General features: G+C 36.8%; 1 protein-coding gene across 1 annotated transcript; it reads left to right on the top strand.

The window, feature by feature from the left end:
- Positions 1-876: 876 nt before the first annotated feature.
- Positions 877-13274, top strand: LOC141774377 (ras-related protein ORAB-1-like). Its single transcript, XM_074647008.1, has 6 exons — positions 877-1314; positions 7091-7163; positions 7569-7664; positions 9474-9569; positions 11095-11226; positions 11986-13274. The coding sequence occupies exons 1-6, from the start codon at positions 1301-1303 to the stop codon at positions 12184-12186; spliced, it is 612 nt and encodes a 203-aa protein (XP_074503109.1). The 5' UTR covers positions 877-1300; the 3' UTR covers positions 12187-13274.
- Positions 13275-14986: the final 1712 nt, after the last annotated feature.

Raw genomic sequence — 14986 nt, 5'->3', positions numbered from 1 at the left:
AATAATATAATAGTTTAGAATTTTTTAAGTTTTCAATTGTAGTCAAATATGTTTTAAAATCAGTATATTTAAAAGGATGGTATTCTTTAAGCCATATAATTTAGTTTATTTTGAAATGAGGTTTATCTTGAAGTTTTTAAATACTTTATTTAGAAAGTTCAATACAGTAGTTACATAAACATGTTCAGATTTTTCAGTACAAAAAAATCAGTTAATGTATTTCACTATATAAAAATAAGATACAAATTATAAAAACAAATAAAATGTAAGGAAAGAAAACAGGAATAAAACAAAAAAAAGGAAAAAAAACAATCGGGGTCTGTTAAACAATTGGAGTAAATTTGAAACATCTAAATAATATAATAGTTTCGAATTTTTTAGTTTTACGTTTTCAATCGTAGTCAAATAAAATCAGTATCTATATATTTAAAAGTATAAAAGGATGGTATTCTTTTAAGCCATATAATTTAGTTTATTTTGAAATGAGGTTTATCTTGAAGTTTTTAAATACTTTATTTAGAAAGTTCAATACAGTAGTTAAATAAACATGTTCAGATTTTTCAGTACAAAAAAATCAGTTAATGTATTTCACTATATAAAAATAAGATACAAATTATAAAAACAAATAAAATGTAAGTAAAAGAAAAAAAAATCGGTAAACAACTGGAGTAAATTTGAAACCTCTAAATAATATAATAGTTTAGAATTTTTTAAGTTTTCAATTGTAGTCAAATATGTTTTAAAATCAGTATATTTAAAAGGATGGTATTCTTTTTAAGCCATATAATTTAGTTTATTTTGAAATATTTGACCGGAAGTAGTGTAGGCGTATAACATGTAGTTTATTACTGGTCTGACTCGTCTTTGCCACGTTTCACTAAATGACGTAATCTCTCCCAGGACCTGACAGCTCTCTGTTGCGGTAACAGACAGACACACTCAGAGAGACAGAGAGAGAGCTATAGAGCTATCTACCATAATCTACCCTGTTTACTCACTCTAGCTTTACGGCTTGTATACCAATAGTCTAATTTAACAATACAACCCGTAACAAACAGGTTATCTAGTGTTTATTCCGGACTAACAGCTGGCTGATGCTAGTGAGCTGTTTCCTGGTTGGAGTCGGACGCCATTTTGGGTCTTTTACCGAGAAACAAGCAGCCGGTCGCGCTTCAGGAGCAGAGCTAGCTAGCAGACACAGCTCCAGTTCAACTACGACTACAGCTATAAACACCGCGGTTCATCTGCAGTAACAAAGGAGACAGCTTGACGAGACTATACACTAAACAACGAGTCAACAATGAATCCCGAATAGTAAGTATCAGACTCATGAATGTCAACATTTTAGCAAGCTAGCTTATGTTAGCTCTGTGCTAACAAGTTAGCATTGACAGATAACTTAAAGTTATAGCTGCTAACATCTGCTGACATTTAGCTTCAATGTCAACATCTGTGCTGGTCTGGGATGCTGTGAACAGTGTTGTGTTGGTGTTAAACAACATTTATCAATCGATAAATATGTGTAACAAAACAACAAAGTGCTAATTATCAAGTTAGCCATGTTAGCTATATATATATAATTAATATATATATATATAATATTAATATATTTATATATATATATATTAATATAATATTATAATAATATATTATAAAATTATTATAATATTAATTATAATATGTCATATATATTATTATAAATTATTATTATATATAAATATTTTATATATATATATATAATAATTAATTAACATGTTAGCCAGCTGTTGGGCTAACTAGTAGCTTTAGTGACTGGTTTAATGTTACACAACAAAGGTGTCTTGTTGTATTTGTGACTGCCTGTAATGTGAGCCTTTTCTCAATTTGATAGATTATTTTTATACTTTATTTTTTTCCCTTTTTTTATAATAGTTTTATAAACCATTTTTTAAGTAGATGAGCTTATAGACAAACTCATTAAGTACACTAGAGAAAACAACTTCAACATTCAAAATTGAAATAAAATTCAGAAAAGAAATAATAATGATAAAAAGAAAGAATAGAGTAACAAAAAACAAACAATAATAATACAAAAATACGAGTAATAATAAATTAAATCAACAAATAATTTATCTTATATATTCTAATGATATACAATTTGATAGATTAACGTTACACTATTTATCAGAGACTTCACATAGCTAGAATTAGCTGATTGAATTCATACACATCAGTCTGTGTGTGTCACTACTTATTTCCTTTACTACTATTAGCAAACAGTCGTGTGTTGTTTACGTTCAGGTATGGTGTTTTTTACTCTTTACCTGGTGGTTGGAGCATGACTCAGTTTTCAGTCATATGGTCTCTAGTGCTGAAACAGCCTCTCAGTCATGTGTAGGTCACATGCTATAGGACAAGCCCTCTATTTCGACACAGCAGCGTTGAGCAATTTCAGCTGCCTTCTGGTTTTGCATTCATAAATGTTGACATGGGTGGATTGTAGATGTTACACATAGTACTACTCTTAAATCTAAAAACTGTATTGTCCTTTTTTTTATCTCGTCAAAATAGTGATATTCAATCCCCCATTCCCCTCTGAGGACTGCTTGATTTTGTATTAATGATTCACCTTCTTAGTACAGACTAGATACACCAAGGCAAGGTCCAATATCTTCTTACTCAATGAGAGTCACTATCAAAATGGAAAGGAGGCATTTTTAGCCCACATTATGGTTTAAAGTAGTATGTTGAATACTACCTCGTAGTCGATTAGTTGTCTAATCGATCGTTTTGGTCTTAGTTGTCTAAGATTTCTTTAGTTGATTAGTTGTCTTTTTAAAGGATAATTCATGCTAAATGACAAGTATGCACCGATACCAGATCGTATGTATGTATATGTATATATATATATATATATATATATATATATATATATATATATATATATATATATATATACATATATATATATATATATACATATATATATATATATGTATATATATATATATATATACATATATATATATATATATATATATATATATATATATATGTATATATATATATATATATATATATGTATATATATATATATATATGTATATATATATATATATGTATATATATATATATATATATATATATATATATATATATATATGTTTATTTATTTATTTTGCACAAATTAAGACTACACAAACATAACAAAAACAATAAATAATATACATTGCAGGAAGAAGCAAAAAACCCACTGGGCTTATCTGAACAAGATTAATATACAGAAATAATATGACTACATAATAATGATGACAAACAATCAGAACAAGATATATATAGTAACAACAATAGCAATACAATATATCAAACAAGTACATACTAATATACTGTAATAAACTGACTCAAATAGCTGGATCGGGTATCAGTGACGATCTATTCAATTCAATGCTATGTTTATACTTGAATTAAGTAATTCCTGTTAATTTTAAGATTTTTTACAAAGTTGCTGGTGTACATCTTTATTATCTATGTATTTATGTTACATTTTGTTTTATAAAGTTAAGAAAGCAATGTTTAAGTCAAGCCTGATGTTGCCTTAACCATATACGAATGATCCCAGTCACTTCCACACAGCGAGTCATACAGCTTATTAATTAAACACTGGTATCAGATCGGTACTCGGTTTCAGCCGATACCTGAAGCCCAAGTATCGCTATCGGTATCGGGACTGTAAAAGTCAGATCGGTGCACCCCTACTGAATGACTTATTTCCAAGAAACTTATGAACACATCTCTGGCAAACACAAGATTTAAAGTGGTGCTTTTGGGTGATTCTTTGTGGAGAAACTCAGTTTTACAGATTTGTCCATTAAATCAATTAATTTATTAGCCGACAAAATTGAACCACTTCATTCCAGATGGCCATGTTGTTGTGAAAATATCTGTGTATTGAATGATCAGATGAAGATGAAGATGAAAAATGAGAAGAGCCTTCTGTGTTTTCCTTCTCAACTTTACTCGTTGGCTTGCTTGCCTCACCTCCGTTTCTCTTCTCATGCACTGATTCGTTTAAGCTTAACCGCCAATCAGAGGGATTTCTCTCACCGACGGGCGGCGCCACCAATTCAACATGCTGAATTGGCCGGAAAACCTCCAACACAGGCAGACTAGAGCTGACAGTGCCGGACACACTGAAAAACTAGGCCGACAGATGCTCAGTGACGGACTCGAACTGTCCAGTGACTGACCGTTGGCTTGGTGTGTCAGGGCCTTTATATTGAGCAAGGTAGCAAAGTTGACTCTGCCTAGTTTGGACCTCAGATTTTTTTAAACTCTCGTTTTTGGTCAACTTGGTATCGTTGTAAGAGTTCTGATGAACAGTGAGAGGTCAGCCTTGCATTGTCCACAGTCACTTCATGAAGAAGGATTGACTGAACTTTATTACAATGGAGAGGAACTGAGACAGTCCTGGGAGGCAGGATAATACTCAGACTAATGTGAGAATTACGTTGTACATTACTGCGCTTCCTCTACTGATGCTGGTGGTGTAATATCAGAAGGTTCACTGCCAAGTGCCACTTGCAACTTTTACTACAATAAGATAAGATGAACAAGATGAGATAAACCTTTATTGATCCCTAAAGATAAAGTTGGTTGTAACTGCAGCACAAAGACAGCAATAGCACAGATAAATGGAGAAAGAATAAATAATCATAAGAGGTATGTAAAATGAGAAAATACACTTGACGTGTGTCAGATGCAGCAAATGATGCTGTGTGTGTTTTGGGGAAGTGAAGGATTATCATTAGATTGCTTAATTTGATATGGGTGTATTTGTAAATGATGCAGGATGTAGTTTAGACTTGTATGATGGTTGCGGGCTATCTGGACCCGCCTTGTTGCATGACAGTGTTAAGGTGGGTCACAGGGCTGGATAACACCTCAACAATGCTCTTTGAGAATGAAAACTGCGCATCTGTCCGACACATCCCACAGTGGACTACATCATTTTAAGAACTGAAAATACCTTCACTCTTAATCTTAAAAACATTGAAGATTAAGTATATTAGACTGGCAACGCATTATATAGCAGCCGTTGGTCTGAGCTTGGTAGATTCACCTTTGTGCACCTGATGTTTAGATCATTGTTGGAAGGTTTTAGTTGTTGGGAGTAACCAAATCTGAAACAATAGGCAAACTAAGTTTGAGGAGTTTTTTTCCCGGTTCTTTTGCAGACTCTCAACCCCTTTTTGAAGGAAATCAGCTCCATAATTTCCATCTAAATGGCAGTAACATTATGGGAAAAATATGCAGAAACAATTGATTTCTTGCTCTCTAAGTAAATACTGTACACAAGCGTAGCGTTCAGTACTGCTAATTCCACCCTTATACTGTTTGTCTGGGTTATTGGAAAGTACCACCTTAGGAGCAGGGACTTTTTTTTTGGAGGGGGATGTCTACTCTGGTTTCCCTGGTCCTTTCAGCTGGCTTCATATGTCCAATCACATGATCAGGCGACTTCCTTCACTTCCTTCTGAAAATGTGCCTGAGCTCAGCAGGGTTCACTGTCCTGAATGTTTCCTTTCCTTGTAAAACTCGGATGTTTCAGCCATTTTGCCAAATGATGTAATGACACAAATGCTGATGAGCATATTCGTCTCTAACTGAAACAGCTATGAAAGGGCAGTAGAGATGCACCGATTGCAATTTTCTTGGCCGATTTCTGATCTTTAAAAAGTCTGACCTGCCAATTCCAATTTTCTTTCTAAGAAGAACTATAATATACTACAAGATAGGGCTGCACGATTATGACCAAAATACAAAATGTTAATCACGATTATTTTGATCAATATTGATATCATGATTATTTATCATGATTATTCACAGATTTTAGCGTCAACATATTTTTATTTCACATTTAAACTTCCACTCACTTCCATGCTGTGCTACATTCCTGCTAATGTACAAATTAGGGCTGCACGATGTTGCAAAAAACTGACTTTTTTTTCTGCTATATATATTACAATATGAAAAAATACAGGAGTATTCACCCTACCCCTTTGTTAGCTACATTTTAAAGGCTAGATAAACAATTTTATGCTCTTAATTTAATCATAAACACATTGCTTGTATAGATAATATCTATACCCAAAAGTGAAGCCAAATCTTCTCGATCACCGGCCGGCTGGCTGGCTGTTAGTTTAGGAAGCGCTTGATTTAATATGCTGCAGCGTTTTTCTATGAGCAGAATTTTAAACATCAGTATTGCAGGCGATCGTGTTCATTAAATTGTGGGAAGCCAAAATTGTGATCGCGATTAATATTCGATTAATTGTGCAGCCCTACTATAAGCCATGTGTTCCCATGCCCTTACTATGGCAGCCATCTATTTAGTTTAATGCACGCAAACATGCCAATTAAGCATGAGAACAGGATGAAATTTGCAGATGATTCAGTCATTGTGAGTCTGCTCCACGACAATGAGTTCAGCCATGACCCAGTCATTGGATGAGAGTCTTTCTTGGAGCCAAACATATCTGCGTGTTGGTGACTGTGTAGAAAGCTACAGGTATCTCGGGACAGTCGTATGCTCTAAATTGTCCTTTGGGAATAATTGTGAGGCAGTGTGTAAAATGGCACATCAGCGTTTGTTTTGTCTCAGAAAAAACTCCCGTTTTCACATTAATAAAACCATAATGGCCCGATGACCCATAATGTGTGCGTGTCCCGCCCACACCGCCACCAGGGCGCGGGTTCGCGGTGACGCTAATTGCATTTATTGCATGCTCAAAAAGTAACAATTATGATTTAGCGAAAGCACACAGGGAGCAAGATGCACATCACCACAGTCCGATCCGTGTCAATGTTTTAAAAAGAACTGTTTTAAATGATTTTTTCTCTTAAAGCACTGCTTCATTGTGTGACTCTTCCATTAAAATAAAACAGCACACAGTTGTTATTACTGTAAATTGTCTATTAGCAAGGCATTTATCAGTAATACAGTTAAGATGGAAAAAGGTAGTCTGGAGCCCTCGGTAATTTTGTCACTCACTCATTTGGTTAACAACTTCTGAATATCCTCTAACTAATGTTTTTTTCCTTTCCCTCACAGTGACTATTTATTCAAGCTGCTCCTGATTGGTGACTCTGGTGTTGGAAAGTCTTGCCTTCTTCTCCGATTTGCAGTAAGTTTCCCCAAAATAGCACATACACTATCTTTACATTAACTCCATTTTCCCCTTAGATTCAGTCTTACAGTGATTTCATGCAGACTGTTGAAAGCTGTCTTGAGTTGGACAACAATATATCATAGCTATCTTAACTGGGTTTCTTATTAACTCAAAAAGAAAGTAAGTTATACTAAACAGGATATGAGGCTTGCATGTGCAAACTCAAGCAGTTAACTTGCCTGTAACTCATTCATTCCCTGTGTAACATGCTCCAGTTTGTATTGAAACTTTCACTGAACCAACACCTTGGGTACTTCCCACTACTGCTGGTAGTGACTGTTGGTACTGATTGTGTGTATATAGTGAAGCAGGAAGTGAACAGGATGTGTGAGCCAACTAACGAACTGTTTCTCTTTGCAGGATGACACATACACAGAAAGTTACATTAGCACTATTGGTGTGGACTTCAAAATACGAACCATAGAACTAGATGGAAAGACCATTAAACTTCAGATTGTAAGTATACTGCTTCACTTTCATTATCATTGTCCTCCAGTAACCATGGCTCACTCAGAAACAGGCACACCGTTGTGTAGGACTGGGACGATTCACCTATCTCCCGATCCGATACTATCACGATACTTGGATGCCGATTCTATATGTATTGCGATTTTTTAGTATTGCGTTTCGATATTATGATTTATTGCGATTTCTGTTAACTTTTTTTAACATTAGGCTGTGAGAAAAAGTTGAATCATACACTTCTAGGGACTTTTACTTTGGAAATGATCTAAATTGACACATAAAAATGTTTGATTTTCAACATGTATGTAGTCAGAGATGTCCTGAAGTCAAATATATCAGTCAAATAAAAGAATAAGGAATTTCCCTCACAAATTAGTGGTATTAGTTGCATATTTATGGGTGGGCCTAATGGGCCTGTACCTGCCCACTTGTACAACTGGCCCATCCTAAATGACTTGGAGAACATATGTTTTCTTAACTTTCATTTTTAATTATTAAAATTTTAAAATTTTAAACTACTGCCACAGGAAGAACCTAGAAAACAATGTAGACAAGACGTAAATTCAAATTCCTGCCTGACTTTATAGTTTCTGTGTTGCCTTGAAAGCATAGACCGTTTGTTGAGACAAGCTTACTGCTCTCTCTCATGTTGAAAGTCAATTTAGCTCACCCAGCAGTCGATCTCTCTCTCTCTCTCCGTGCAATCAACCTAAACAAATAATAATAATCCAGCCAGATCATCCAAACAAGATGGTATTTCCTTAAACAGAATTACAATGTCTATGGTCTAAATGAAGAGATGTATTGTTCTACACAATCCACAGCAAAAACTAAACATGACAGATAGAATACTATGTCTCATTTTTGCATGTTTTGAGCAATATACCCACGTGTGACGCTTGTAATAAATACAAACTGTCGCGGGTAAATAGTGAGCTATCACTGCAATGAAAATGTTTTAGAAAAAAATATTTTAAAAGTGACATAATCAACCAGACGCGCTATATCAGTCATTTCTGTTTTAGCGAGACTACCAGTTGGAAACCATCAAAGTAAGGCAAACAGTATTAACGTCTGTAAGTAAAAGGCCAAGCCAAAATTACTTTGGCCCATCCTAAATTTAAATTCTGGCGCCGTGCCTGCTCAGAAAGTCAGTTTTTCAGAACAGGAGTTAAGTGTTTTCATTCTTTCTAACTTCTCTACCCCGTCTGTGGCTCTCAGCTTCATGCCCATGGGTTCCTCTTGAAGTTGTAAATCTTAGAAAACGACTCGCCAATATATAGTTTCATTTTTAAAAGGAGCTTAGTAATTTCCTAAAACAGCTGGTCACTGTAGTTTGAAACTAACGTTACTCAAACAAGAGGAAATAATGTATTTGTTTGAGACTATTTTCAGCAGCGGATTAATCCACATTTGGTGGGAAGTGTTGCTCATTGATGTATTTTTAATAGTTTTAGAACAACAATGGAGCTCTATAAAACAGGAAGAAGATATAACCGGCTTTAATACACATACAATACTTGTTAGTAGATACAGGTATTGTAGGTTTGGCTCAGAGCATGAGATTTGTTGACTAGCAGCCTTTTCTTCTTCTTTATTTTTTTTAATAAATGTGAATAAGCATGTAAAGAGTGAATGTGAATGCTACATTAATTTGTTATCATGGCTTTCAGTGGAGAAGTTTAATGGAGGCTTTTAGCCTCCAATATTTAATATTGATGAAAAAAGCTGAAAGTGTGTTGCTTTTGTTTTTGTCAACTTTCAAAGTCATTAACTGTATTCATCTTTTTCCTTTGACAGTGGGACACGGCGGGTCAGGAGAGGTTTCGTACAATCACATCCAGCTACTACAGAGGTGCTCATGGTATCATTGTAGTGTACGATGTCACAGACCAGGTCAGTGTAACACCACGCCATCTTATACCTATTAGAACTATTCATTAATACACCAGGAGATGAGATTTTGCCTCAATAGGACTTGTTAAATTGTTCATCCACCTACCATATTGGCGAGACAGAATCTTGGTCTCTAATGAACTGAAATGCAGATAGATGAACCATTCCTCATTTTGCTGGGGACCCGGTTAGATGACACTGTTAGATATATTAACACCCCCAGAGGAAAGACCCAGAGGTATAGTAGTTGCTTTCAGTCAAAGCTGGGCATTGTGGGTATGATGCTGTATGTACATGCAGACGTAGTGCGGTATTAATGAGTGTAAAAGAGCACTTTTTTTCCATTTGAGAAAGAAGCTAGTGTGCACTTTACTCAAATAATTTCTCTCTGGTCTGTGATGAGAGGAAATGAATCTTCTTCCTCAAAGGATTTCTCACTGTGATTTTATGGAATGCTCGTCTAATTCAAAGTTTCACAAAAGAACTATTTGAGTCAGAGGCAGACATGAAATAGGGATGTTTACTCTTGATGTTTTAGTTCGCTGAAATATTGTGTGCTATCGAGGTCTGTTGTTGCTGCACTAGAAATATTGTGACGTGATGTCGGGTCTATATTTGGCCAGGAATACATCTGTTTTTAAAGGCTGGGCTCTCGACTCCATGTTTCACAAGAATGAAAGCAAATGATGTATTGTAAATATGTTGTCAAGACCTGTAAAGCATGATGTAATTTGATAGTATTTAGGTATAAAGGAGTGAAGTGTCTAGACCCTGATAGGCTTTGCTCTGTAGACACCACAGTGTTTGATAAATTACTGCGTCCCAAACACATTTTCTATTGTCCCTGGGACAACGGGAGGCCGTTAGTCTTGATCCCTGATGGTGCCTGTGGTACTGTAGAAAAGAACGAGTACCGTCACGTTTTCAGAATTTTGTCATCGACTTGGTAAAGTACCGGTTCTCGTGACATTCCTAAAATGACATGCAGTAATTTCCCAAGGCTGACAATTTGGAAATTCAATGCAGGAATGTCTGGGTGGAATTGACTAGTACAATATGTGGTCTACCCACATTAGTCCGTTAGTAAGCAAGCAAAAGAGTACTTGCTTCAGTTACCTTCACCATATGCTGACTTGAGGGGAGATATACATTGTAATATACAGTATGTAACATGGACAGTTCCAGAAGTTACAAACGGCTCTGAGCAGATGTGAGTCCGTGCTGCAGCCACACTCTGTATTTTCATTTAGAGATATGTGAGAGTAGGCCCCACTGTCTTCATAACATGTTGGAAGTTTGCCCAAACTCCTTTGAATGAATCCATAGCTTCTGTGTTCTCAAATTTCATAAGCTGCAACATCATGCTGGCTTTTATCGTGATCTTGCATTCTTGCAATGTCTCAAACTGACTTCCCATCAAAAAGGTGTCAAAATGTTGCATAGAAAGTGTTGCATTTGGCTCTCTAAAATCTGCTGAGTTAGCAGAGTTAGCTCAGTGCTAATATTTAACTGTTCCCCGTCTCAGGAGTCCTTCAACAATGTCAAACAGTGGCTACAGGAGATCGACCGCTATGCCAGTGAAAATGTCAACAAGCTATTGGTTGGGAACAAGTGTGACCTTACGACAAAGAAGGTGGTGGATTACACAACAGCAAAGGTAAGGCACCTGGCTATTTACTCACTTCACACACAAGCTGTTGTATATATACGTTTTCATGCTTCAAACAGGTTTTGTTCTGAATTATTTTCTGTACTGTATCCTTTCTGCTGGTAAGGGAGTCAGTGTCATTGCATTAGTATGACATGTAGGAGATTATTAAAAGTTATCTTACTTAAGTCAGCCTAAAAGGTGCTACCCTTAAAACCTCCCTCTTAAGCAAACACTTGAAAGTGTTTGTAATTAATGAGTATGTTAAAGGTGCTAAATGCGAGATTGGGAGCATTTCTATTGCCTCCGCACGCTCTCAAAATGGCAACAGCTAAAACTGACGGCTCGTGGCTAATGGTGCACTTCTGACTTCAGTTATTTCATTCTATCAGTGGGATGTTTTAGAGTATGGAGTGACATTATTTAAACAAACAGCCTCTAGACTTTGGTAAGGAAACACAGGGGAGAAGTTGTAGCTACCTTCAGGGCTATAATCTCAGCTGCTGCTAAACAAACTAGCTCATATGACACATTCACGGTTTACTGCTAACCTGACACCAGCACACCTGCCTGTCCTGAGCTGCAGACACACCGCCTCTCTGTTCCTCTCTCCCACACACACACACACACACACAACACTGAGCTTATCTAAACGCTACTCCACCATTATCCAACAGGGTTTACATTTAGCTTCGCTTTGTCCTATATTGTGCAAAAAACAAAGATGCCTAAACTCCCGTCGCTCTGTTCTCCTCCCATCGTGTCCAGGAGTTTGCAGACTCTCTGGGCATCCCCTTTTTGGAAACCAGCGCCAAGAACGCCACCAATGTGGAGCAGGCCTTCATGACCATGGCTGCTGAAATCAAGAAGAGGATGGGTCCCGGGGCCACAGCCGGAGGAGGGGAGAAGCCCAACGTGAAGCTGACCCCCGGCACTACTGTCAAGCCTTCATCAGGAGGATGCTGCTGAGAGATAAAACCACTTCCACTTTACCCCCCTTCTCTCCTCCCCTTGCCCTCTTACTCTGCAGGCCTGTCAGCCTGGCCGCCATCCCCCCCTCAAACTCCACTCTGTCCCAGCAAAGCCCCGCCACAAGTAGACAGGACAGGGAAGACATGGTTCACATGTCCGTGTGAGAACAAGATGAAGTTGCCTGTATTTGTACTGTACATAGTATAGCCGCACTACCAAAAACAAATAAAGCATCCCTCTTGTCATACTGTCCTGTTATTGATGACTAATTCTACAGATAGGTGATCATTCGACCCGGCCCCAACTCCCCCATCACCCTCCCGATCTCAGACCTCTCAGAGACTACTCTTTTATTTGGCCCTCTGAATGCAGGTTCGTGAGAACAGTGTGTGTCTGTGTGTGTGTGTGTGTGTGTTTGAATGAGAATGTGTCTGTTTCTCTGCATTCCTACAGCGGGGTTGGTAAATGAAGCAGTTTCTGTCTGTATGGACCTTTTTTCTTTTTCTGTTGTTTCTCTTTTTTCCTTCAATGATTATTTTTGCTGTTTGTATCAGCATGTGTCTGTCAGTCTGTCCCCCATTTGAAGGCGTTTTTTATTTTTCTCACCAACCTCTGCACAGCAGTGTCTCACTGTCTAGCATCTAAAGTCTAGTGCAACCATATATGTACAGCTATATATATATATATATATACTCTATATATATATATATATATATATATCCGACCGATTTGCCAGTTCTGTAGTGTTCAATACGTCATTGGCCTAGTCTTGACTCTTTATCTCTGCATTACATTTGTGGCTGAAGACAACTGTAAGTTTGTTGCTCAACATGTAACACTTGAACTGAAAAATAAATATTGTACTACCAGACTGTATGAAATGGGAGGACCTGTCTTCGATTCTTGGTGAGATGTGTAGAAAACCTGTTTGAATTATTTATTCTACATTCATTTGGCATATCTACTGCCAGTTACATAGGGTCTGTTTGCAAACTGCTGTGTAATCTCAGTACAGAATTGCATATATAAAATACAATGTTCTCTTGTTTTCATAATAAAGGCGACTGAATTCAGTTTGAAAGGAACTCTGGGACTAGTGTTTGAATAATAATGTTAGAACAGTGCTCTATTGTACAGCTGCATGTGAAGGTCAGGGCACAACACAATGGCCATACATGTGTGTGTAAGTGGACATACTCGTTAGCTACTTAACCTCAATCCTAAACTGCAAAGAGTGTGGCCCAGTTTCCACTGAAACACAAGTCATAACCGACTGATAGAGCAGCCTGAATCACTGGAGCGGAGAGGAAGCATCTGAGCCAGCACTTCTCTAAAACATCCCATCTTGAATGTTGCATGGCACACGTCACCAAAGAGAAACACACTGACCAGACTTCCCAGAAACCTTTGAAACAAAGTGTGCTGGTTCACTCGGTGTGTAACTAACTGTCCATGCTGGTGGAAGTGAAACCGGTGATGATTACAACAATTATCCCTGCATTTGCAATGTACATTTAGTCAAATGGGAAGTACAATTTATGCTGAAAAGCATGTTTGCAAAGAGCAGATACTTATTGTTAAACAGTCTGAGGCAGGAGTCTGATTAATATCAGTGTTTCCCAAACCTTTTTTACAAATGACAAACCATCGTTCACAATAGGCCTTATCTGAATGTTCTATATACATGTTAAATACTTCAATGCATTTAAGTGGAGTTAACAGGCTGTAGTTTTTCCTCTGCATCAGTAAAACAAACAGATTGTACGCTAGCCTTTCATATTAGATTCAATATTATAAGTAGGCTACAATTATCAGAACAATATGAACATTCAGGCTCCCTCATGTGGCTCAAATGTGTACTGAATATATAAATGTTAAAGAAAAGACTGGAAGAAATATCTGTAAATTTATTAGGCGACCCTAATAAAATCTCCTGCGACCCACCTGTGGGTCCCGAACCAGTCTTTGGGAATCACTGATTTATAGGACTATAGTATAGGCGTGTTAACAAGTACTTTAAAAAGGATAAGACGGATAGAATACTTTATTGATCCCAAGGGAAATTATTGTTACAGCAGCTATGTCACATAAATCACAAAAGGGAAGAAGAGGGAAAGGCGATGAAGGGGGGAAAAAAGAGGGGGGAAAGAAGAGAACAGAGGACAAAGAATGGGAAGAAAAAGAAAGAAAAAAGAAGGGAAAAAAAGAAGGGAAGATGGGGTCAAGAGGAGAATGAAAAGGCAGAAAAGGAAAGATGTACAGAAAGGAGAAAGTGAAGAAAGAAATGAGGGGGGGCAGAAAGAGTGTATGATTCACCAAGTGTCCACATTGTACAGGGAGACATAAACCTGTGATAACTAAAAGACTCTTCATGATTTAAAGAATGTCATCATAGTGATGATTTCCTCTGTGACCTTTATTGACCTCTGCTGGCAACAAGCAGAAACTACAATAGCAGCATCAGCACAGTGTGAATATATGTATATATATATATGTATATATATCCCTTGTCACCTGTCTGAGTGCAGATTGACTGCACATTTATAGGCATGAAATGTATTTAGTTTTATTGATGCATGCATTTGCTTATTCATTGCAAAAATACCGCTACGCCTGTTGAGAAGCAGCATGAGATAAACATACAAACAAAGAGTAGTGTGTCATTTATTTATAGAATTACTGTTTGTTTAAATCCATTGAAAATAAATAAATAACCTCTTGAAAATCGTGTGTGGAATATGATTACCTTTCTAACCCTTTAGAATAAAATATTTATACACCTTTTTTCCCCAAAACA

This window comes from Sebastes fasciatus, chromosome 9 (genome assembly GCF_043250625.1).
Source record: "Sebastes fasciatus isolate fSebFas1 chromosome 9, fSebFas1.pri, whole genome shotgun sequence".
In the NCBI taxonomy this organism is placed as follows: domain Eukaryota; kingdom Metazoa; phylum Chordata; class Actinopteri; order Perciformes; family Sebastidae; genus Sebastes; species Sebastes fasciatus.
Note: the sequence above shows the minus strand (reverse complement) of the source record. Positions and strands in the feature narration are given on the sequence as shown.

Bases quoted from the DNA above. Each gene is read 5' to 3' on its own strand.
- LOC141774377 (XM_074647008.1), top strand. The intron at 7,665-9,473 runs GTAAGTATACTG...TTCCTTTGACAG, and splicing joins AGACCATTAAACTTCAGATT to TGGGACACGGCGGGTCAGGA. The intron at 9,570-11,094 runs GTCAGTGTAACA...TCCCCGTCTCAG, and splicing joins TGTACGATGTCACAGACCAG to GAGTCCTTCAACAATGTCAA.